This window comes from Trachinotus anak, unplaced genomic scaffold (assembly GCF_046630095.1).
Source record: "Trachinotus anak isolate AG129_WGS33_773 ecotype Australia unplaced genomic scaffold, CSIRO_AGI_Tana_v1 ptg000019l, whole genome shotgun sequence".
Taxonomy (NCBI): Eukaryota; Metazoa; Chordata; class Actinopteri; order Carangiformes; family Carangidae; genus Trachinotus; species Trachinotus anak.
In genome coordinates, this window is record NW_027273870.1 from 26,652,593 (window position 1) to 26,678,127 (window position 25,535).

General features: G+C 41.0%; 2 protein-coding genes across 3 annotated transcripts; both read left to right on the forward strand.

Annotated features, from left to right (window-relative positions):
* The first annotated feature begins 913 nt into the window (after nt 1–913).
* On the forward strand, nt 914–21,872 carry LOC139636441 (arf-GAP with dual PH domain-containing protein 1). 2 transcript variants are annotated; one of them, XM_071504528.1, is made up of 11 exons: nt 914–1,585; nt 4,243–4,373; nt 5,888–5,979; nt 9,904–9,986; nt 10,081–10,193; nt 12,195–12,341; nt 13,339–13,422; nt 13,634–13,696; nt 16,856–16,927; nt 18,690–18,921; nt 20,632–21,872. In XM_071504528.1, the coding sequence occupies exons 1-11, from the start codon at nt 1,498–1,500 to the stop codon at nt 20,658–20,660; spliced, it is 1,134 nt and encodes a 377-aa protein (XP_071360629.1). In that variant the 5' UTR covers nt 914–1,497; the 3' UTR covers nt 20,661–21,872. The 2 variants fall into 2 exon arrangements, with proteins under 2 accessions (XP_071360629.1, XP_071360630.1); XM_071504529.1 differs by having other exon boundaries at nt 1,567–2,166.
* A 609-nt stretch (nt 21,873–22,481) lies between these two features.
* On the forward strand, nt 22,482–25,406 carry uts2r4 (urotensin-2 receptor 4). The gene has a single exon (XM_071504530.1). It carries the CDS (start codon nt 23,380–23,382, stop codon nt 24,448–24,450), a length of 1,071 nt encoding a protein of 356 aa, XP_071360631.1. The 5' UTR covers nt 22,482–23,379; the 3' UTR covers nt 24,451–25,406.
* Nucleotides 25,407–25,535: the final 129 nt, after the last annotated feature.

Genomic DNA, 25,535 nt, shown 5'->3' on the forward strand with positions numbered 1-25,535 from the left:
GGGACCAGGCAAACATCTGCCAACAGCCCGTATTCACAAAATGTGATGTCACAATGTAACAGTCATCGCACCAAGCTCTAGTAGTAGGCTGCAATCTGTTCCCTTTGGCTCACCCAGAAAACAGTCAGCCAATCAGAAGAGAAAACTACACTGAGATGGTTTTGGTACTTAAAACCACAAATACATCTTCTTATCAATATCAGCACTTCAGATAAAACGCCGGGGAAGTGTAAAATATGGAACCTTTAAGAATCTAAGCAGGCAACCCTTTCAACAAATGACTGTTATGGATAAAAGTACCTAATAATAGTAACATAAGATGTAATAATATAACACAGAGTCGGATTTTCTTCATCAGGCGTACTTTTGCATTTCATATTTCAATGACTTAATATAGCCTACCTTTTAAGATTTTCAATGCAGGACATTAACATGTAATTGATTTTATTGCTACTTTTCCATGAGGGATCTCAGCACTTTTCACTTCTTCTACCCCTGTGCTTAATGAGTAAGAGCTTTTCCACTGTTTTGAGTAATAATCTAAAATTAATTTTATGCAGGGTAGATATTAAATTGACAACCACCCACGTTTTTATCTGACAGCTACTTATAGTGTCTATTTGACAGACACTATAAGAAACCCAAAAGCGCAGGGTTTTATTGCTGATCATCTCCCTTGCAGTGACCACTGACTGGTGTTCTCAAGGATTTATAATTAGCCTACACCAGGATGACTCAAGATGTTGACATGTGGCGGCACTGAGCTGTGGGCATCGGCACAGCCCACACACACTCAACCACATCCTGTTATCTGGAGTCTTCTCATAGTTTAACCTGCGAGCGTGTTCATCCTGAACAGGCCTTTAATCCAAACCAAGCCAACAATGAACCGTGTATCATAACTGATACTGTCAGTTCTACTAGAGGGGGAAAGGTGAGCACCACCTTGCTGATCCCAAAGCTTGGCTCAGTAATGAGAGCCTCTTCATCATGGTGCTCCTCAGAGCGCTCTCAGCGCGGCGCGCACACGGACCCAAAGCAGCAGTTATGCGGAAAAGCAAGTCTGAACAACCTCTGCGTTTCACTTCCTAGTGTAGGGTTTCATCGGCCCGCACGCCTCCTCCGCACGGTGCGGGACTGCGGCGGTGATTCGGCTCCAGGCTCCTGCGGGACCACCTGAAGGGTGTCGGCACTGGACTTTGGGGCAAACACGGGACAGAGGAAGTACATGAAAACTCCATGAAGAGGACTTGAATGATTATTATTTTTCCTCAGCAGGAGGACACCTCGCCTGCGGTGGGAACGCTTACCTGCGCGTACGTACCCGCAGCCCGTTAGGACTCCAGAGGAGGAGCCGAGCCCAAGGATACACACCTTACTTACCTTTTGTGGCTCTGCGGCGCCCCCCGCCCCCCGCCCTCTCTCCCTCCCTCTCTCGCTCTCTCTCTCGCTCTCTCTCTCTCTGAAAGCGGAGGAAGAACTTATCTGATCACTGAAATGTCTGCTAATGAGCGAGCGACCCGAGCACTGAGGGAGATCTTGCAGAACCCTGGGAATGAGGTCTGCGCAGACTGCGGCGCACCGGGTGAGATGATAGAACCTCGCACTGGCCGTGAAATGTTCTCAATGTGTCAACCAGACTTAGTAACGTGCGTCGAGCTGCTGGGATGTGCCGTGCGGGAGGCGCAGAGCCACAGGCCTGTGTTAACGGACGGAGTCGTTCCTCAAAACTCATGTCCATGCTTTTCCTTTATCACTGCGGCGCACAGTAGCTTGGCTCATACTTTTGACATAAGACAGTGACCCTGGTTGTTGTGGGTTTTTTCTTTGGCCTTGAGTGTGTGACAAGGTGAGTTAGGAGCTCAGAGGGAGGAGCTTTCCCGGAGCACTTGAAGGTAACAGCACAGCTCCAGTCTTGAGTCTTGGTTCTGTGATGTGTAGGCTGCCAGAGAAGAAACTTTCAGGAGTTCAGCAAGTCTTGACATGCAGAGTGCTGGGCTGCACACACCCTCACCCAGCGCTTTGAGCCTGCAATGGAGGTCTTCATGGAGGTCCTCCATTGGCCTGCTCCTGCTTTCAAGCATTTTGGGTGTAGGCTACATTTGAGGAGCTCCGCTGTCCTACAAAGGCAAAGCAGCAACTAAAGCTTCCAGGCTGGATAGAAAGGTTGCAATGCTGAAGAAATCCTTGCCACAGAACTTAAGTAAAATCAGAATTGCAGATGCTGCTCTCTGCCTAGTAATTAATATTGAGAGAATGCAAGGGGAAGTGCAATTTATGCAAAATCAGTCTTTTTCATCCTTTCTTTCCATTTTAAGTAGGTTTTGTTGCAACTATTGCAGTTACTTTGATTTACATTCTGTTTTTTTCCTGTAGTTCTATAGTTAGTGCAGACTTTACAGTTTACATGTTTGTGGCAGATAAACACACAAATAAAAAAATCAGTTTCTGGTCTTAACTCAGTTTTGACCAAAAATGTACTTACTGTGGTTCAGCTTTGCAGAGGCTCATACTGTACATAGACTGCGACATGCAACTAAATATATTGCAATTATTTTGACAGAGTCACAATTTTTGTGGGAATGGTCAATTTTGCATTTCATTTTCATCAAATGAAGTATAAAAAAGGTGAAGATGATGTTTTTGTTTATTTTTTTTTCTTTTGCTGGGGTCAGTACCAAACAATCATGTTCCCTTACATCTGGAGAATATGGTTTTGTAGGCCGGGATACCTCTGTAGCACCACAATGCTTCATTTATAATGGTGTATTGTGACACATTTTACCTTTGTCAAAAAATCTGATATTGCATTGTGATTTCAATAGTATTTCAAAGAATCGCAATCAAATCAGGAAATCACTGAATCCAGGCCCTGGGGTAACATGCAGCAATGATAATATCACTGCCAGACCCTGCTTCACTGCACAATGCACATATCTTATTGTAGTATTTGTGTCTACTGAGGAGCAATACAGAAGCTGCTGGGGTTTTAAGTTCCAAGATTCAGTCCCTGCCAAACAGTCCTGCATTCCTCTGTTCCCCATGGTTGGAGATGAAAGACAGTCACTTTTTGTTTGTTTGCTTGTGGTCAGTCTTTTTATTTATCTCTCTCCCCGGCATTGGGAAACACTGACGTCGGAAAATAATGTTGGCGTTAGTATTAACCAGCCAAACACATCGTATTCTGATCTGCTGTGTGCCGTTATGAATTTAAAGAATGACCTGTTCATCCTGCTCAGATATCTGTTATCTGTGGTAATAAGAACAAGGCAGAGTCTCTCTTTCTCCATCTCACACACACACACACACACACACACAAAATAATCTCTGTTTACTGGCAGGCTGCAGATAAGACAGGTGCAATCAAAGAAAAGAAAACATTTCTCGTAAATTAAAGGGTACAAGGCGATAAAAGACAGATAAATTAGCCTTGAAGATTTCAGGCTGCAGAATTAATTGTGCAAGAGTGAAGCAGCCTCATGAGCACAAGGCTCCAGTCAGACTCTGACTGACTGGGGGAAGTGAAATGCTTGCTATTTTGTAGATACCCCAAGCAAGGAACAAAGCCCCATTGGAGTTTAGAATTTTTTATTTTTTGTTGTTTTTGTTGTAAGACTCCCCTGCATATGTATCATCCCTTTTTTCAAAAGGTTGTATATTCTCAGAGGAATTATTCCTCGTCCTGGAGTGATGAGTTGTTGTCTATTGCTAGAAAATGAATTACCAGCAATTCTGATGATCAAATAATAATTTCAATCTGTCTTCAAGCAAAAACAAACTCTGGACCCAGTTTCTCAAATGTGAGGATTTGCTGCCTCTCTCTCTCTGATATCGCTGATTACATCTATTTGAATTTTTGCTCGGACAAAACTATCAAATTGAGGATGTCACCTCAGGGTTTCTGCAAGGAAATTGGTTTGCAAAGGCGATACGCTTAGTAAGCCTAATATTGTATTTCATAAAGAATATAGAAACTGCTGATTTAGTGGAGACACTCACCATTTTATGTCATGAAATGGTCTTGTGGTCCCAGGACTGAATGATTAATGATTGATCAAAATATAACAGATTAATCAGTCTTGACTCCCTGGTATTTATGGTTTGTTCTGTTAAGCATCCCTCGCTCGTAGCCCATCTATCTCTCAATCCTCAATTCCTCTTCTTCCACACCCACTACACCATCTCTCCTCCTGTCCATTTATTCCTGTGCTCCATGTGTTCTCCTTATCTCCCTCTCTGCAGATCCTGGGTGGGGCTCCTGCTCTTTGGGGGTGTTCATCTGTCTGGCCTGCTCGGGGATCCACCGCAACATCCCCGACATCAGCAAGGTCAAGTCCCTGAGCCTTTCCCGCTGGGAGGACCACGAGATGCAGGTGAGACATGGGATGCTTTTATTTTGTAAACATCATTGTGTTGTTTGAAAAGTTTTTATGAAAAGTGCTATATAAATATAGTCTGATTGATTGATTGATTGATTGATTGGGCTGAATGGGTTGTCCCTCACTGTATGAGGAACTTGAAAAGTTGACTGTGTGATGAGCAGTTTGTTTCCATGACCTCTGAGCACTGGCTTGTGCTGATCACAGTGACAGAACATGTCGTCCTCTCTGGTTTTTGTTGTCGTGAATCATGGTTGACTGATCATGTGTCAGAGCATGATTTCTCTGATTACAGCTCAAGTTTTGCTCATCAGTGAAGAAAACATCTGCACACTTTATTCTCAGAACTCGAGCCTTGAAACGGGCATCTTCTTCCCTGTTTGTTGGGCTGGAATAATGTGAAGTGATCTTCTCCTAAATGGTGACTTCTTAGATTTAGAAGCCGCTCCACTCTGACCATAAATACACTTTGACAGGTTTTATGCAGCTACTTTATGTTGATGTGAATTTAAAAAATGTGCTGACACTTTGAAAAGAGAGTTTACATAACTCATCTGCACAGTGATTTTTTCTGTTTCCTTTTTTTTCTTTTCTGGTTGTACAGCCATTTCTGTCTTAAAACAGCATGAATAATGGCCAGAGTGGTCCCGACACTAAAGAACAACACAACGTCGTCCAATACTAATAGATTCTAGCAGGAAAAAGAAATTGCAGGTGTTTGCATATTTTCTCTCATCCATAACACTGTGTAGTTTCAGGCAGATGACTTATTCTCTTCAACTGAGAGCAAAACAGATTCGTGTTTTATGATTTTTTGAAATTTTAAGTGGTTTACTAATTTTTTGTTAACAGTTGAATGGGCCTGAAGTAAAGACCTGCACACACACAGCTCCTGGACCACAGCATTTCCTTCAGTTATAGCTGATTTTGGTTTCTATGCAGTGTGAAAATGCTGGAGGGTGTTTTTGTAGAGATATGATTCTGATACCTGAAGTTGAAGTATCAGCTGATAACAATGCTGAACATGATATTACCAGTCTTTTGTTTATTGACTGACCTTACCACAGTGCTGATTATAGAAGAGTACACCATGAACAAAATACTACAAAAGTACCACTTTGAAATTATTAGTTAAGAAGCATCATGAGAATAAAAAAAGTTAGCTTTTATGGTGAAATAATCCATTAATATTTCAAATGTTGGGACATCACATTCTTACAAAGTGCATTTCCCAGTGATTCCCCAGCAACTCAGTGATATATGATGTTGGTACCTCGCACATCATTATCTTAAGATATTTGTTGCATTTATCATCTCAGCTCTCTGATTTATTAGTTTCATGTAATGCCAGTAAAGATTTTATTCCTGTTGAGTGTATTCTCCTGTTGAGCATGAAACAAATTGATATGATAAAACTGTCTGGTAATGTGCCATAGTGTTATTCATCCTTGAATAATCTCTTGCTGTGTGTGTGTGTGTGTGTGTGTGTGTGTGTGTGTGTGTGTTAGTTCATGGCCGAGAATGGTAATGAGCTGATGAAGAGTAAATATGAGGCTGCTGTTCCAGTCTACTACTACAAACCAACCCACAAAGACTGTCAGTGAGTAACCATGGCAACACATATATGCACACACATCATATATCATATTTGCCATAAAATGTAATTCACACATTTTCTGTTCTGAACATCTAAAATGTTTGTGTGCTGCGTAACTTTATTGACATGTGCATCAGTGCATGTTATGAGGTGTGTATCCATGCATGTGGTTTCCTGTTTTTGTTGTTGTGCATGTGTGTTTGTGTTTGCATGCAGACATGACCTCTCTTTAAAGAACATGTGTACACACAGGAACCTAAATCTTAAAATGAATCCCTTAGTTTATCTCTAGATGTTATTCCAGTGACATTAGCAGATGAAGTGTTTTCAAAGTTTTTTTTAATAGGATAATAGGTTCAAAATTAGAAAAATGACCCACCCTACCACCACAATGTCTTTTTTCCTCCTCATGGGGATATAATAATTAATACTTTCACAGTGGAGCTGGATTTGTAATAACGTCATTCACCTTCAGAGCTGGTGTTTTTCTTTTTAAGATGTGTATGAAATAATTCCTGCAAGACTGCAGCCCTGTTCTGAGGCCCAGTACCTTTACAAACTAGTAAGCTCCCCTTGAACTTACTGTACCTTTGAAATGTTTCAGCATGAAATACAGACGGATACTCACAACTCTGCAGGAGCACCTTTTGGCTGTGAGTCACATGTTCCTGAATATGTCTCTATTTGAGGATTTTCTGCTTTTCTACCAGGCAGAGTTGCTCAAGCTCAGTCAAGTTGTACAGGGAGTGTCTGTAAAAAGTTGCTTCTTCAAGTCAGTCCACTGATTATAAATGGGTTTCAAGTCTGAGCTTTGACTCTGCCATTCAAGATGTTCTTTTACTTTCTGGCTCTGAAGTGGGTCCAGTAAAAAAACAGTAACAGCAAAACTGATAATCCTGAATATCAGTCATGGTCATCATCATGATTATGTATATAAAGAAACTAAACTGACTAAATTGACTAAACTGACATCTCTGTTACATTTCCAAATCAATGACTTATGATTTATTGTTTGACCGATAAAATGTCATATGTGATGTGAAATGGAGAAAATTTGAGAAGCCAAACGAAATAAGTAAATGCTTATCAAAACTTTTGTTGGTACATTTTCTGTGATCAACAAATTGGTTGATACTTTCAGCAATCAGTCTCTGGAAATAAAGTTTTGCCAAACACAATAAATACTAAGATTCTATTTCAATTTATCATTAATTAAAACTGCAAACTTACAAAATGCACTTAGAAGTGCACAGGACTGGAGGAAATGACATGCTGCAATTAAACTGTGGCCATTATCCAGAGCAGTTTTTCCTCTTCACTAATAAAACACAAGCTGCAGAGAATGTTAATTCACCTCATCAGCTTTATTAGTAATGATAAGGGAGGGTGTGATGGAGCATTATATTTTCATCAGGGAATTTCTTGTACCAATTTGTTGCATATACACAGCACAGGAATACGATTAAAAAAGTGAGAGAGGAGTGTGTGTTCGTGTGTGTGTGTCTGCTTGGTACATCGTGAACTGAATTTAACCTTTAGTTTGAGGATCTAAATTGTTCTTGGCAAAGAACATTGCCTTCTTCTCCACCTGAACTTGCTCTGTGTCATACATTCTTCTATGATTCCCTCCTGCAGCTCAGTCTCATCTGATCATGACATTTTACAGTGAAAAGTGTTGTTATATTGTTGCACTGTGCATGGTTCTGGTGTTTAATTCTCAGTGTTTTATGACTTTAATGACTCATGTCTTTCGGTAGTAGGTGTGTGAACCAGTATCAGTGTTTGCAGCTTGTGAAAGCTGCATAGAAACATTACTTCAGCATGCCGCATTAGCATGCTAAATAGCATGCTAACTGTAACTCTTATGACCAAAGTTTAACCTGCATTACTTAGCCTACTTATGAAAACAAGATTCTTAGAAACATTCCTTCAGCATGCTAGCTAGCATGCTAATCATAACTCTTATGACCAAAGTTTAACCTGCGTTACTTCCTTGTGCAATGGTTGCATTTTCACTTCTGTTCAATATGGGCACAATGTGTTCCTGATCACCTCCGGAGGTGGTTTAGGCGATCGCATCACAACCTGTCCTCAGTGCACCCTGGGTGCATGTACACCCATCCTTTCATTAGGTCAAGCGACTGTAGATCTGAATGTAATCCAATCACCCAAAACACATTTTAATGCAAGTGTAAATGGAGTTAGAGTGTGTCTGTGAGACACTCTTAGACACACTATGAGACACTTTGCCTGTCTCATAGTGTGTGACTGCGGCTGCACTGGGCAGCTTCCAGACAGGAATGTTAGGAATGCTTGAATGTGAAGCAGGGAATTTTTTGGAAAGAGCAGATCTTCTCAGGTGATATACAATGACACACACACACACACACACACACACACACACACACACACACACACACACACACACACACCACAACACACACACACACACACACACACACACACACACACACACAGGGAATGCACAGCCACAGCTTTTACCCACCACTTCACAAGGTCTTTGCTTTGCTGAAAAATCTAGTGTGTGTTGAACTGAGGGAGCAGCAGCAGCTCGCCACTATATCTGTAAAAATTTGAGGACAGCTTGAATCTACACACCCTACTTTCTCACAAATGCACACATATTTGTACATGTGTGCAGAGTCTTCTTTGATCATTACAGGAAGGTGGGTGAGAGAGAGAGAGAGAGAGAGAGAGAGAAGAGAGAGAGAGAGAGAGACAGAGGAAAAACACTCCCACTCTGTCTTTCTTCAGTGTATAAAAGGAGCTGAATCAACTGGATTCAACTTGATCCCTTACATTGTCAGTGGCTCACTGAAACAGAGTAAGGCAGTGCAGTGTAAAAATCCAACTGTGATCAAACACACAGTGAATTTCTACACAAGCAATAAGAATTTTCTTGACACTGTTTTGTGCTTGAGTCAGTTTCGCTTTCAAAGTAAGTGCAAAGTGTCGAGTAAACTTGCTTCTGTTTCATTGACAGTAATACTCGTGTCTGGGATCAGGTTAACCAGGACATGAAATAAGATCTTACAGGAAGTGTTTTTTTTTTTTTTTAAGTGACTCAGTTAGATAAAAAAAAAGTTTCACTAGCTTTAGCTTCAGTTTTCAGTTTTACACATGAACTTTGAGTTATTTCAGTGACCACTAAAGTTCTTTGATACGGCTGTATTTAACTGACGTTGCTGTGTTAATCTACTCGAACAGAATAGTTTTCAATCGTGGTTTCTGCTTTTAATGCTGTTGGTCCAGAATGCAGCTGCGAGGATGTTGACTGGCACTAAAACGAGTGAGCACACCCTCCAGTCTTAGCCTCTCTGCAGTGGCTCCCTCTTCACTTCAGAATTCAATTTAAGACCTTGCTTAAGGCTCTTAATGGCCCGGCCCCACATTACATGACAGACCTTATTTATTGGTACTCAGATCTGAAACCTCATCCCTCCTGCATGTCCCACGATCACGACTAAAACTAAACGGTGACAGAGCCTTTGCAGTTGCTGCTCCAAGAGTATGGACCCAGTTGCCATTTGATATCAGATGTACTCCCTCCATCTCCATTTTTAAATCTCGGCTAGAGCCACACTTTTTGACTCACTTATTCATGATTGTGTATTTGCTCCTTGCTGTTTACTTGTTTTTGTCAGTGTGTTTATTACATTTCTGTATGCAGTATATTTAATATGCTGTCCTTGTGTTTTTACTTTTTAATTTTTTTAAAACTTTTATTTATTTGAATGTCCTTTGTGCAGCACTTTGGTCAGCTCAAGCTGTGTTCAAATGTGCTCTAGAAATAAAGTTTACTTGACTTGACACAGCTCGGCCTCCTTCTCGTCTGCCACAATCTTTCATCTGGTAGCTTTTTACAAGCCGCCTCTGTTGACGTGTCTTCTGTTTGTGTGTGTTCAGGGTGTTGAGGGAGCAGTGGATAAGAGCAAAGTACGAGAGGAAAGAGTTCTCTGAGCCAGGGAAGAATTTTACATACGAGGAAGGTGAGTGTGCAAACACACACACACACACACACACAGAAATGGATGCACAAAAACACACTCATGCTAATAAATGACCTTTGCTGGTCCCCTGCAGGAACTAGAGATGGCATGTTGATGAAGAGAGGGCGGGACAACGGGCAGTTCCTGAGCAGGCGATTCGTCCTCTCAGAGAGGGAGGGGACTGTGAAGTATTTCACCAAATATGACGTAAGCAGCAGCTTTTAATGAGACCTGCAGTGACCACATGAAGCACACACACACACACACACACACACACACACACACAGACACACACAGACACTTCACCCACACACACACCCTACACATGCCCGCAAGACGCCAGTAACCTACTGTAATCACACAGTGTCCTAGTTAATGTAGTTGGAAGGTAGTTGCTCACTTCCAGAACACACACACACATGCACCCACATCACAAATACCTAGATTAAATAAAGCTCTTCAAAGACATATAATAAACTGCAGACAACACCTCCGTATGTGCTGCAGTATTTTTACACATGTAGACACAGTTAACTTACATAATCACACATACCTACCAAAAGACAGCAAAATGAAATGGTAAATGCTGCCTCCTGTGCGTCTGAGCGTGCTCAGACAAGCTTAACCAGCAGCCTGTCCTCTCTGTCAGTGAGGCTGATTCACTAAGCTGTACACCACCCAAACCAATTAGGGCTGGAAGCACTGGGAACACTCTGTTTGTCACAGTAAACCAGCTCAGGAGAGGTGGGAAGAATATATTTAAAAAAGAAAGTACAGAATGTCTGGTTTTTAAATAAGGGTTGTTTTGGCCTGCGTCTGTGATGTGAGTGGATTGTGAATATTTTTCCTGTTTTCATGGTGAAATATTCATATTTTCCTGATCACTCTGCTATAGTACGGAACAAACCAAAAACATCCTCGTACAGTCACAGCGATGATAAAAGTCAAAGCCGGTGAGCTGTTTGGCTTGAAATGTGTAAATTATTTAGGTACAATTAACAGTCTGACTCCAGTCCACCTTTTTTTTTTTTTTCAAAGTCAACACTCACAATGGCAGGAAAGTGTTAAATCTAATCTACTGTCAGATTCAGTATCTTGTGAAGAAGCTGTGTCTTTCTGATGACGTCAGTAGATTCACAGACAGACTCACATCCTGGTCCAAAAGGTGCCCATTTCAGTGCAAGTCGGGACAGATTCATCCTCAAACAGGTTTTCGGGGATTACTGTGTTTTATCAGTGATTCAGGCTGATAATAGTGGATAATGATAGTTCTAGATCATATTGTCATGGTTTGAAAACAGCACAAAATATACCCCCAGGCCTGGATAGCATACACACACCTTAACTTAGCAACATTGTTTTTCCTGGTCAAGCTGTGGCACAACAATGTTTCAAAGAAGTTATTTTTTAAAATTATTTATGTGATTTCAAAACAGTGAAATCAGGAGGAGGTTTATGAATTAACCCCAGTTCATTTGATTCCCAAACAGTTTATTTATCAGCTTGATACCTCATTAATTGACCTAATTTTATGAGTATTACTTATTAACTGATGACATGTTTCAGAAGTCCACTGTAGAAAATGATGCATTACTTCTGTTTGCACATAGTTATTTCAATATGTTCAGTATCTGTAAGTGTTGACAGTAGTTTTTAAGTCGTCTCACTCATCCTCAAGCCCAAATAACTCATCTGGATTTCTTGGATTTCTGGATTTTTTGGAGTTTTCTAACAATAGTATGGCTAATAGTAACATTATGTCCATTGTTGTCTGAATTATTTTTTTTTTGAAAGTAATTGTTGATGATATTGTTAATGCATAGCACATATGTAAAAAAATAGAGATTTTGCAATTATTATCATTATTAAACAATGAATCTGCAACAGTTTGCAGGATTATATCTAAAATAAAAAAGTTATCAAGAGTAAAATATGCATAAAAGTAAACAAAAATCAAATCAAGAACTTTCTTTTTAGTCCAAGAAATAGCTTGCTATGTCAGATTTTCAACTTAGACTCATTTGATTCTAAAAGTGAAAATAAAATTGAAATAAAAGTTCACACATTACGCATCACCTTAAGCAAACGTCCCATTAATATGACATTTCTTCAGATTTCCACTAATCAGTCTCGGGTTTATCCAAAATGTTATTGATCCCTGCATTTAAATAAAACACCTCCTCCTTCTTTCCTCCCTATTTCCTGCAGGCTAAGGAGCCCAAAGCAGTGATCAAGGTGGACACCATCAATGCAACCTTCCAGCCAGAAAAGATAGGAAACCCCAACGGCTTGCAGATCACCTACCTCAAAGACTACAGCACTCGCAACATCTTCGTCTACCATGAAAACGGCAAGGTCTGTATGAAATGAATGATTCCTTTTCAAAGATGCATGTTTCAAAAACTGACACTCTTAACGTAAATTCAAAGTATTGTCATAAAGAATTGAACTGTTAAGTCATTTAAATTGCAGCAGGAGTTGGCATTCGCATGGGATATTTGTCATCTGTCAAATAAAGGGACTGGTTGATGTTGCTGTGGGCGAGTCTCCAAACCTTTTAAAACCATTTGTACCAATTTTACTGGCTGCTGGAATCCATTAGCACCTGACATTCAAGCCCCACATCCATCATTCTGTATCATTCATACACACGCACTGAACTATGTGGAGCAGGTCAGTGTTTGTCGTTAGGTTGAGAAGTTGTTTGTGGCTGAATGTGAATCAGTAACACAACCATGTAATAATGAGGATGCTGATTTGGAAAAGTTGTTCCATTTTACACAACCGCACTTTAAAATAAACAACAAACAATCCACACTTAAAACTTCATTTTCTTCCAAACATGAAGGAGCTGTTTGTAAGCTTTGCTGTTGCTACATAGCTAGCTTTAGCATTAACAGCTGTTTACTTACTTCAGCATCAAACTTCATTCCTTTACTCGCCAAGAGCCGTCTCCAGAGGTGGAACACCAGTGTTAACTCTTGCCTCCATCACGTCCTCTCTACTACTGAAGTTAGCATGCTAACCAGCTAGCCACAGCCCATCTCGACTCACTGTAGCCTCCAATCTGCCCTGCCACGATCATCACCCTGTGCATCGGGGTTGTGTTTGTCAAACACAACACTGAAAAGTTACGGTGACATTATTTTTTCTAAATCCAAACACGACACCCTGTTATCACATGTGGTAACTGAGCCATCTCCATCTCCAGCAAACTCCACCTGCTGAGGAAGGCAGAAAGATGGAGTTGGAAGCTTTGGAAACAAGTATTTGTGATGTGATGACATTTTTTCATTTTGCACTCGTGGAGGACTCCCCTCACTCTCTGTTTCAAACGCTCTCTCTTCACCAGGAGATCGTAGACTGGTTTAATTCAATCCGTGCAGTTCAGCTTCACTATCTAAAGGTGGCCTTTCCGGGGGCGACAGACGCTGAGGTGAGCACTCACGCTCACACACCGACCGATGATGATGACTGCTGAGATTAAAATGATATTTATATTGATCTTGTGTCTGTGGTAGTGAGGCAGTGAAATTGAGATGGATGGAACTTCATTAGTGTAGCTGGACCCACCGTGCATGTTAGCTAGCCTTGATGGATGTCATCGTGGTGTTCTTTATCCCTTTTGCTCTGCTTGTTGGTTTCAGCTGGTACCAAAACTTACCCGAAACTTTCTGAAGGAAGGATACATGGAAAAGACAGGTCCCAGGGCAAGTAGCACACACAGATTCATAGATTCACACACTGTGAACCTTCATTTTTCCTCGTAAATGTGTATCCTCTTCTCCTTCCTTGCTGCTTTTTCCCTTCTGCATTTTCAATGAGCAGGCCTCTGCGAATTTAAAACAGGCACTGCAGCCTCAGCTTGTAGAGTTGCTCATTGCTCTGAGGTCAGTCTCTTCATTTTGAAGCTCCTAAAATCTCTGTGTCTAATATACATGTTGATATTTTCATAAATCAGTAAATGTCTATCTGGGTGTTATTAAAATGACCCCAGGGTGTCAGAGTCAGGTTTAAAATATAAAAAGGTCAGGCTGAGGAATTGCCTGATTGCAGAATTACAAAAACGCACCAACAGGAGTCTTCTCTAGATGGAGTGTGGCCAAGGTGCAGTCAGAAAATAGTTGGATATTTTGCCGCAGAATGGCTGTACTTTATTCTCAAGGGCTCTTTTCTTTCACTTCTGCCCAGTGGAGCTTTTAGTCTAGAGAGTAAAACAGTTCACTGGTCGACCTTATTAGTAATTCACAGTAATTTCTCCTGACTTTACACCCTATTAGCTCTAAAACTCACAGTGTGCAAGAGCTAAAGATGTGAAATAGTGGCCACTAATTATAACTCCTGTGTTAATTCAAACTGGGATAACAATTTTAGTTTCCTGGGGTATTAATTGAGAATGACCAGACCTCCCCTGGAAGTACAGGACCAATCCTAATATATTTGTTAATTAAGTCAATTTAAATCAATATTTTCATGGGAAAATGGCACAGGCTGCTCTACAATTTGAAGTAATCATTGAGATCAGTGGTAATTACATGGAAAATGTCAAATGTTGATTTGCTCTAACATTTCTACAGTAAAACCTCCATCTCAAATTGCCAGCAATAACTTGGTTAAAGACATTATATATTAAGGCACACATTCAAATGTTGGTTGTTTCAAGTAATACATCGATAATTTAGTTTCCCGATGTGATTACTTTTTATTCTACATCATAAAATGATACAAAGAGTAAAAAGAAATGTCTTCATATCATGAAAAATATCACACATGCAATATTTGATATTATTTAAATACTGCAAGCCTTTGACTGAGCGCATCTTAGTGTGGTGAATCATCTCCTGTTATACCGTATTATATGTTTACACTTTAGACAAGTCACAACAGAAATGAAGTATCAATGCTTTGTTAATACATGAATAGATTACCTATCAGCAAGAAAAAATATGCTATAGTTTATAATCATATTCTCTACACTGGCTTAAAAAACATTATCCAAACCAGGCTCAGTGCTGAATTGAGATTCAAACTAAATTTCCATTTAACAAACCTCCCTCTGTGATCCCATCTCCCACTCTCCCTGCTGTAATTGAATGGAAGCTGGGCTAAGAGGGGAGCTAGCCCAGCTGTCAACGTGGCTGCTTTCCACCGCTGCCTGACAGGCTGAGTGGCAGCTGAGAGGGCCTACCTGCCTGCCTCAGCGCCCGTCTGTCTGTCCGTCTGTCTGAGAGGGAAGGCTTCCAGCTGAGGAGCGACTTAATCCTCAAGTGTCAAACTCTCAAACACACTCACAAAACACAGACATATGTTGGGATTAAGGAAACTCACAATGAGGTATTTGTACATATGCATGCAGTCACGCTCAGTTGGACTGTCATTGTTATGTATTTGCATATGCACACATACTGTATGCAGTTGCTTTCCCACATAGGATTCAGACAGACGCACCGACACAAAGCAGCCTGATCCTCAGTGACACAACTGGTGCTGCATTCAGACACACACAAACACAGACTCTCTGTTTAATCTCCGTCTGTCAGGTTGAGAGATGAAAGGACTCACTAACTTGCTGCGTTGGGCCGATTTGCTAAATGGATGCCATAATTCATTTCCTTCACACGCGCGAGACGTATTTGTGGAAGGAGTCATTGGTGAATTGAGAAGGAAACAGTCAGTTGTTCAGGCTTATGCCACAACGAGAATATCAAACACTTTTATGAGGACAGTTTGGCAGCAGTCGGGGACCGGAGCGTCCTCATTATTTGAAGCGGAAAAGAAATCAAGCTGCTTGTGCATTTCAATAAACTCTCTGGTGCCGGTGCTGTGCTTCCCCTTTCCCTCCATAGCTGCTCTCAGTGTGGATTTGGAACAATGATGCACTGATGTAAACTTTCAACCGTGACAACAAGTTTGGCCTTTTGAATTTAGTGTCCGAAAGAGGTGTAATTCAGGAAAACCTCGACAGTTCTGACCGAAAACCATGCAAATCAAACCAGGAAGTGTGTTTTTATTTCACTTTTTGAAAGCCTTAGATCAGATCACAGCTGCAACAGAATACTATACAACTGATTCATACAAATAGAATTGAATTCAAAGTTTTACTTATTGTGTACAAGTCACAGGTCTTGGCCATAAATATATTTCTGAAATGTTGGCCTTTAGCTATGAATCTATGCTATCCACTGCTGGAACCAGCTCCCAGTGGACATCAGTGGACTGGACCGTAATTGGCTTTTAAAAAAAACAAAAAAAACTGCTCTGCTGTTTAGTGCCTGTTGACCTGTTTTATAATCTGTGTTTTTATCTGTCTTCTTATTATGCTTTTTACCTCTATTTCTTAAGCTTCTTTTATTTCTGTTGAGCGTTGTTGAGCAAAACAAATGTGGCTCATACTTGGGCCACATGCTTGTGTTCTTCTGGCCCAGTGTACGCCGGCTCCACGGCCCAACTCTGGCCCATATACAGCGTGATTGTCAGATGCTACTTCTACATCTGGGCCAAGTCAGGCACACACACAGGCAATCTTCCGGCTGTCAGTTAATACAGGATGATAATGGATGGAATCTGCCCAGATGTGGAAGTATACAGGCCAGACTCAGGCTGAGGACAGAAACATTTGTTGGGCCAGAGGTTTCATTTTGGTACCTGCGAAGATCAGACTAAAAAATCATTTTAAGACATAATTTTATGAGATTTTATAAAATAAATGATGAATTGAAATTCCAATGTGTGAAGTCAGAACAGTCAGTAAGAGCAGAGTGTGAGTCACTTTTTGATTTAAAAACCAGACAGATGTCACTTTTGAAGTACAATGCTGCTTTGTATTGTGTCTCTCTGACGGTCTCTCCTTTGTTTCCTTCTCTCTGTAGCAAACAGAAGGCTTCAAGAAACGCTGGTTCACTCTGGACCACAGGCGACTCATGTACTTCAAGGATCCACTGGTATAACACACACACACACACACACACACACACACACACACTGGAAAGACTTTAGTCTAAGCATCAGTTTATATTTCAGATGCGTTTCTTGTGCTGTAAAAAGATATAAATGAACAGGAGTTCTTTTTCCATCAAGTAAATTAGATTAAGTAGACGATGTGGAGGATATGAAGCCATGACTCAGTGGAGAGAGTGAGATAAGATACTTTATTCCCAACATAACGTTATTATACATATGGCCTTTCTTGTCATGGCTTCACAGTGCGGGGTTCCTCAGAGTAAAGTGAAATGCTAACCTGCAAGCTACACTGGACATGTCTACAGGCGCCGCTATGTGCAGACCTTTGCCTAATTTGTCTGATATCAGTGTTTGAGATGTAGAGGTGTTGTGAAAGTGAGACTCTGAGTCACAGAATGATTAGAGGGGAGTTTCTATTGCAGTGGTTATCACAGACTTAAAGACAGAAAGCCTTAACAGGGGGTGGCTCACATTGCCCAAGTCTTGGCTAAATGCACATCAGATAGCCAAGGCAGATTAGCTCCGCAGTGTTGCTGACGCAATACTTCAATGGAGAGGTGCAATAATTATAGGTGCTAAGTGACTGAAATGTCCGACTTGTCCCAAGAGTGTCAGACAAGAAAAACTGGTAGATGAAAGGAAGAGGAAGTCTAGTGAAGTGGAGTGTGGCCTGGGGATATATGGAGCAAACTCAAACCAAGTGTAATTTCATTATTTTTAACTAAATTCTGCTTGTTAGATGTATATACAATGGTTCTCTGTGCATGTTAATCCAATGTGTTCACATTTTTGCTGACAGAAGCGAGGACCTAATGCGACAAGAATGTACACAAGTAAAAACGCTTTCTTGGAATTTTCTGAAGTAGTGCACTAATTTTGACATTTAAAGACCTGTAAATTCCCATAATGCATCAGAATGTGAACAGCTGATTTGCTCATAAGCTGACAAGAACGTTAGCAGTTTTCAGTTTTATTAACTTAGCCTGCTAGCCTTAGTCTGCTGTCACTGCTAAACCAGGACTATAAGAGCTTCTGACTGTACAGACATGGCTAACATGCTCACAGTGCTAGCATGCTGCTGTTCAGCAGATATAACTTCATGCTTACCCTGTTTGTCATCTTGGTATAGTGTGTTAGCATGCCGGTGATTGCTAATTAGCACTGAACACAAATTACAGCAAAGGCTGATGGGAATGTCATTAGTTTTGCAGGTATTTTGTAATAAACCAGAGTACTGGAGAAATAAAAAATTTTACCTGATGATGGCGCTTTATGAAAAGTGGCATCGCCCCCAAAGTGATTAATTCATGCTGAGGGGAACACACATTCCCAACACACAAAGATTATCATCAATTATCATCAACCTTTTGGATTTGAAGAACTAAACAGACAAACAAGCAGTTTGAAGACTTCACTCTGGGAAATTTTGATGGTAATTTTTCACCAGCCTAACCCTAATAATCAGCAGATTAAGATCAATAATAAAAATAATATATTGCTGCAGTTGTAAATGTTTGGGAGCTGAGAGTGGTAGAAAACTAAAGAAAAACGAGACTGACACTTTTTGTGTCCTATACTCAGAAGTACGTGCAGCTTATAACACCTGTCACATGTAACATCACTGAAGCGAACGACACTCTCACCTTTATCTTAAGCATAACATCCTCTGTACTCTCAAATACACAATAACACTCTGCCCTGTAGAGCTGACCTCTCTTTCCTTCACTCGCCTGCTGTCTGAAGGACGCCTTTGCCAAAGGTGAAGTCTTCTTGGGGAACAGGGACCACGGTTACAGCGTCTCCCTCGGCCTGCCCGCTGGCACCCACTGCAACGGCGCCTGGCAACACGGTATCACCATAGAAACACCTGAGCGCCTCTTCCTGTTTACTTGCGAGATGGAGAGCGACCAGCAGGAATGGGTGAAACACTTCAACGACGTCATGAATGCTCCGATGTCCCCTCAGGAGTACACGAGTGAGAATTCAGAACTTCTAATTCGTCATTAAATATTTATCAGCTATTAGTTTTTATAATGAGCTGCTGATTACTTCCTTTGTAAGTGTCTGGTGTTTTTTAAAGGTTCACATCAAAAATCTGCTCTGTTCCACAGGGGCACTATGGAATAAATAATGAGCCACAGAAATGAATTAGCACTCACACATTTAAAAAAAAAAAGAAACTTAATTAGGGAAAGTTAACATTTATTTATGAAGTAAAGTCCCTTTGCATCTTCAGCTGCCTATTCTTACAATTTGGAGTTTCCATGTACAAACAAAACAAATCTTTATTGGCCGCTGAGCAGTTTCAGTGGGGCAGCTGTGGGCTAACCTCAGCCTTACAACTTGCACTGCTGCAAATCACTGGTACTTGGTAATCTCATTCAAGATTCTGGTTGTGTTTGAAATCACTCCCTTGCTCACTCTTTCACTACTACCTATACAGTAAAAGAAACTCTCAGTAGGTTGCTATTTATTTAAAATTCAAATTACATATAGAATAATGGTTGTTATTATAGTAAATAAGAGGAGGGGAAAAAAAAAAAAAATATAATAATTGAGTGACCTCTGCTCTATAGTTACCAGTAAATAGATATTTCAGACTCCCACACTACCAATCACTGTCAGTTTGCGTCCTCCCTGATAGCTGTGGAGTTGCACAACTGTAATTTTTGCATCTATGAAATGCGGGGGATGGCGCTGCAAACTCATCACCTTTAGCCAAAATTTGCAGTTTTGAATACAAATTTGGCAGCCACATGATAAATGTGGACCCAGAGAACTGGGGACTGTCCTGCACTTGATGTCAGACCCTGCTTGATCACTCATTATCAAGCTACAGCTGCTACAGAGCGCCGTTTTGTTTTCCCTAGAGACAGTAGCAAACAATGAAAGATATGATTGTGTTATTGTTTTCATTTTCTATGGGAAGTAAGCCGTTCACTTGTCACAGCTGTACAGCTGTGAGTGTATGATGCATGTCAAAACACCCGCGCCTTTGTTTTCCTACACACCGTATTGACACATTAATGCACCAGAAAAGTGACAGTTTATTACATTTGCTCCCCAGATTGGCACAAAATCTTGACTCTGACTACTTCATCGGTACCTTGTGTCCGATGGGTGCTGCCTGCCATCCTCAAGTGTAGCAGAGATAAGGATAGAAGTGCTTGAGGAAAGAAGAGTCAAGGAAGAGATGAAGCCCTTGAAATCTTTATATTTGGAAAAATATTAGGGCTGCAGTTTTTGTATGAGCATTATTTTTTGATCAGTCTTTAAATCCGTCAAAAACAGTAGTGAAAGATAACCTCCTTTATTTCCCAGAGAAAAAGGTGATGTCTTTAAATTACTGAAAATATTTAAGTTATAATAATAAAAACATGTCTCATTACCAAAAATGATGCAGAGGGGTAACGGTTGTCTTGCTAACACACTCACAATAACATGACATGCTGATGCTCAGCAGGCAGTGTTTACTGCGTTCTTGTTTAGCATGTTAGCATGCTAACATTTGTAATGGTACAGCTGAGACTGATGGGAATGCTGTTACATTTGCAGATATCAGTATAAGTTTAGCAAAAAATAAAATGTTGACCTCTTGGGTTTTTTGGGTAAAACAAAATGTTTTGTCTGCTTGGATAAAAGAGCAGTTTTTTTGTCTAACTTTGGACTTTCATGTGTTTTCAAGTGGAGGCCATGTTCAAGCACAGGCACTGATGGACCAGAGGCCTGCGGGACCATCCCCTCTCCTCTCAGTCCATCACCACAGGATCTGACACAGGACCCACACCAGTTCTGACTCCGTTAGCACTTTTGGGAAACTCGACCGTCATCTGTCATCGTCTCACCGGAGGCTGTTGCTGGTAAACAAGAGGACCAAGGATATATTAGCCTGTAAATTGAAAATACATATAGCCAAAAGAAACAATAATACATTCATGTACAGTGGTAATCATTTTGTTTGATTTTGTTTTGGTGAAAGCTTCGGCATTCGTTGCTGTGGGGGTTTTTGCACTGCACTTCAGAGAGTTCAGTTGCCAATCTAACAGTCTGGGCAGTATTATAAAATGTTTCACCCTGGGTTTTATGTAGCTCATGTTTGAATTACTAGATGGCACTATTGGTCTGTTAATACCCGGTGCCTGTTGCCCATGTCAATTAACTACGTGAACATAAAATACACTTCCTGTTTGCCAGTGGATTGATTTTTTTTTTTTTTTCTTAATCATGATAAAGAAATGTGTTTGAAATTTATAGGATTATTAGATATATCACACGAGATTTAAGAAAAAGTTGTTCAGTTGTGAAGTGATGCTGCCCTCTCATATCAAGTGTGATATGGTGATTGGGTTTTACTAACAAGGCACGCAGAGTCAGATAGGTCAACAGCTACAGAAAACTGCTTTTTTTCCCTTTTTCTTAAACTTTTTAATTACTATCATGACAAAAAAACATTTACAATCAGCTTGTATTGCGTTCCAGTTCGTGGGCTGATACCTTCCAAGCAGAGGAAAACACACACTACAGTACAGTTGAAATTATGATTTTAACATGACCTTTGTGGTTTTCTTCAATGAATAGGATTTTTGTGATACATCTGTTAAAGAGATGGAAACACTGCAAGCCAGCACATGGTCAAACAGCGCCTCCAAGTGGTAACCAATATACAAGTCTTTGTTGAAACAATTAAGAATTCCATTAGTAAGTTATTTTTTTCCTTGTTTCTATAGATATCAAACAATCAATTGATACATTTTTGTGGTTTTTTCTTTTGTTTTTTTTTTTGTATTTTTCAGTTAGAGATCCTCACGTTTTGTGCTGATTTGGTGATATACATTATTTTAAAGGCATGTCTGTACTTTTACCAAGGCTGACTGACATAGCATATGAAATTATTGATGATCACTAATAAAAAATATTTCTTCTGCACGTTGTACATATTTGTCTGTTAAAGCCATAGTGTTACGTCTTTTTAAAAACACATGCTTATCACCGTCTTCAAATATGAGACTGAAGGTGAATTAAAAACTAGAGTTCATCCGGAGTCCTCACTCAGTGGACTCAGGATGAACCCTAGTTTTTAACTTCACACCTTGAATAGCAATGTGCTGCCAACTTGGAATTAATGCATAGGCAGAAAACATCTAAAAACTGTTTACGCTGCAAACTACAGGGAAAAATCTTAAATGTATGAAGGGTAAAATTCAGCAGAAACTTAGATGTTGAAAATTTATTTTGGTTTTAAAAGTTCTTTAGATAGTTTAACCTAAAATGAATAAATATGCTTCTTTAAAGCAACAACAGTGGTTGTGCACCTGCGTAGCGTTTGTCTGTGTAGCTGTGAACACCCGCCCCTGTCAATGATTTCTGGGTGTCTAAAACTACACCTTGGTGCTCAGAGACAGCAGGTTGGGGCCCGATAGGAATACCTCATAAATCGGTAGGCCCATGCTAGTTTATCACCCTGGTGAGAAAGAGGTAGGACAGAAGAGAGAAGAGAGAGAGAAGAGAGATGAGGAGGGAGAGGACCGTGACCAGAAAACCTCCAAAGAACACAGACACAACAGACTTTTATCAAAACTGGGAGATGAACTGGGGCTGAAGATTAAAGGAGAAACTGAAGTCCGTCTGCCATCACATTGGATCTGTAGACATATAGAAGAGCTTCAGGGAAGCGTCAAACTTAGGAGGAAGAAGACAAGATGAACTCAAAATTTGTACAATCAAGACAAGAAGTTAACGAACATAACTACTCAAGCCACCGAGGAGAGTGCTTTTTTTGGTTTTTTTTCTCTGTCATGCTAAAACGGACATTATAAATGTTTCATCCCACAGAGAGATTCTCTGGAGGTGTCAGTGAAACCCTCTCAAGTACATCTTTGCACTGCAGGAGCTAGGTATCAGAGATTTTGAACAGTTCGTCCAGTTGAAAGGCAGCGTCCCGCCACCCAGCTGCTCCAAAATGACCCCTGTCAGATCTTCTCCAGCCTGGAGCCCAGCAGAGAAATTCACTTCACTCTGTGACTGAGAACATCTCTCCTGTCTGAGGCTTCCTGATGGCTGAAATCTTTGCTGGAGGCTTTAACACTGCGTCGATTTCAGAGACGTATGGGAGCACATGGAGGACCTTATTTTTTTTGGAAGATAAATGCTTCAAGCCAGAGGCAGCTCTAGTCAGAGAAGCTGCTGGCCATGTCAGTGTCATGCGTGTGGATTAATATAGTTGTTGCTTTCTCTTGGATTTATCTTGAACAGATGGTTCTAACAAATCTCAAAAAGTTTTGAAAAGCAATAAAAAACAATTTCCACTTGGAGACTGGAATTGTTAATTTGACTGTCCAGAACACTTCACCTCACAGCATGAAATGCTTGTGCAGACTTTAAACCATTTCTGATTTCAAGAGCCATCTGCTTGACCTCTGACCTTTGATCTGCAATGAACTGCACTCCTAATGCCACCATCACTCCACAGCTGGGGCTTGTTGTGAGCCCAGAGGCTGGAGATGGAGGGTCCCAGGAAGGTGGCGGTGCTGGAGGCAGTGGAGGACTGTGGGTGACATCCCTTCTCGGGGCCACGCTGATGATCATGTGTGTCATGGGTGTGGCAGGCAACACGTACACACTCGTCATCACACGCTCGGCTGCTCTGCGCCGAACAGGTTCCATGTACGTTTACATCATCAATCTGGCTCTGGCTGACCTGCTGTACCTCTCCACCATCCCCTTCGTGGTTTGCACCTACTTGGCCCATGACTGGCTGTTTGGTGAGGCCGGCTGTCGCATCCTGCTGAGTCTCGATCTCCTCACCATGCACGCCAGCGTTTTTATTTTGGTTGCCATGAGCTTAGAACGCTATCGTGCAGTGGCTAGGCCCTTTAGCGCGCACAGGTCCTCATCCCGCAAACGACGCCTAGTGGCGGGAATCATCTGGGTGTCAGCTTTCGTGCTGACGCTTCCCATGATGGTGATGATCCGACTCAGGGAGAGCAAACCCACCGCAGCAGGGTTGGTTAAGAGGATCTGCTTCCCTACCTGGACCCCTGAGGCCTTCAAGGCCTATATCACTGTCCTGTTTTTTACAAGTGTTTTAGTGCCTGGGTTGGTAATCGTTGGGCTGTATATTGGGCTAGCCAGGCGCTACTGGGCAGCACAGACTAGCTTGGGAGGGAGCAGCCGCTCTGCCCGGAGGAGAGGACTCAAACAAAGAGTGGTGTCAATGATCTTTAGCATTGTGGTGGCTTACTGGGCTTGTTTCTTACCTTTTTGGGCATGGCAGCTAGCCAAACTGTTCTCTCCAGAGTCTCTCAAAGCTTTGTCTGCAGCTGCTCATAATTATGTGAATTTCTTTGTCACGTGTCTCACCTATGGGAACAGCTGCATCAATCCATTTCTTTACACTCTCCTGACCCGGAACTATAAAGATTACTTGTCCCAGAAAGGTCAGTCCGTGGGGTCAAGCAGGGTGGACCCCGGGTCAGCTGTGACCACGCCACTGCAGGACCTTTAGTGGAAGAATGAATGAGCATAAACACTCTAGCAAGAAAATGTTATTCAGTCACCAGCCTGACAGGACGTTTTTGGTCCAGTAATTTTGTACAAAACTGAAAAATGTCATATTTGTGAGACACTCTGTAGTAGCACTTTCTACAGACTTCAGCTGAGCAAGATGTTTGTTAACATGAAAGTCTGACTGCAAGTCTTCTGGTTGGAGGGCAAAAGCACAAATGACTGTAAAGTGACTGAATATATTTGACCTCTGTTGTTTGAATTAGAATTGAAAAAGTTCTACAACCCTTTTAGAAGAAATACAGATCATAAGAATCATAGCAATCAAAAGAAAAATTCTATGGTTGGACAATGAAATTAAATGTAAACTGCTCCAATTTTTCCTTTACTTTCCTATTTGTCATCCAATCCACCTCACACACACACGCGCACACACACATGCGTAAAGTATATTTCATCTCCTTCCAGGGAATGTGGTTGCATCATGCCACATTCCTCACCCTCCTACCACGGCTCTTTTGAGTCCTCCTGTAAATTGTCTCTGTAAGAGTGTGCTCTCATCTCACCTCTGTTGTATATCGTCCCTCATTTTGCATTAACCTGTTTTATCCTGCATCATCTGCTCTATCCTGACGGTCCAGTCAATGCAACAGTCACAATCGCATTGCAAGGAGTTCTTATTATTTTCTTGTTTTCTTTCGTTTTTGCTCCTTTTTTTGTTTAGATTACATTTTTATGTGTTAGCCACCCTTTTGAACAGACTTGCATTAAAAATTGAATAGTACCACACATTTTCATGCATAATAATACAAATACAATCATCACCTACGATCATCATACAGCTGCCATCTCTTTAAGATGATTTCAAACTTGCACTGAAGCAACACTTTATATAACAGTGACACATCCACTGTATGATAGAATCAAAAACAACTCAGTAAAATATCATAAAAGATAGTACCTTTGTTTTATATTTCTAATGTGTGATGTCTGTGCTGTATGAATGTTGAAGAATTGGAGATTATGTTGTATGGTGTGTGTCAGAGAGTGAGAGACGCAGAGCGACATAGAGACACAGATGGCACT

Excerpts from the sequence above, each read along its gene's own strand:
- LOC139636441 (XM_071504528.1), top strand. The coding sequence starts at position 1,498 with ATGTCTGCTAATGAGCGAGCGACCCGAGCACTGAGGGAGATCTTGCAG. Across the intron at positions 9,987-10,080 it reads GAATTTTACATACGAGGAAG|GAACTAGAGATGGCATGTTG; the intron begins GTGAGTGTGCAA and ends GGTCCCCTGCAG. Across the intron at positions 13,697-16,855 it reads TGGAAAAGACAGGTCCCAGG|CAAACAGAAGGCTTCAAGAA; the intron begins GCAAGTAGCACA and ends TTCTCTCTGTAG.
- uts2r4 (XM_071504530.1), top strand. The coding sequence starts at position 23,380 with ATGAACTGCACTCCTAATGCCACCATCACTCCACAGCTGGGGCTTGTT.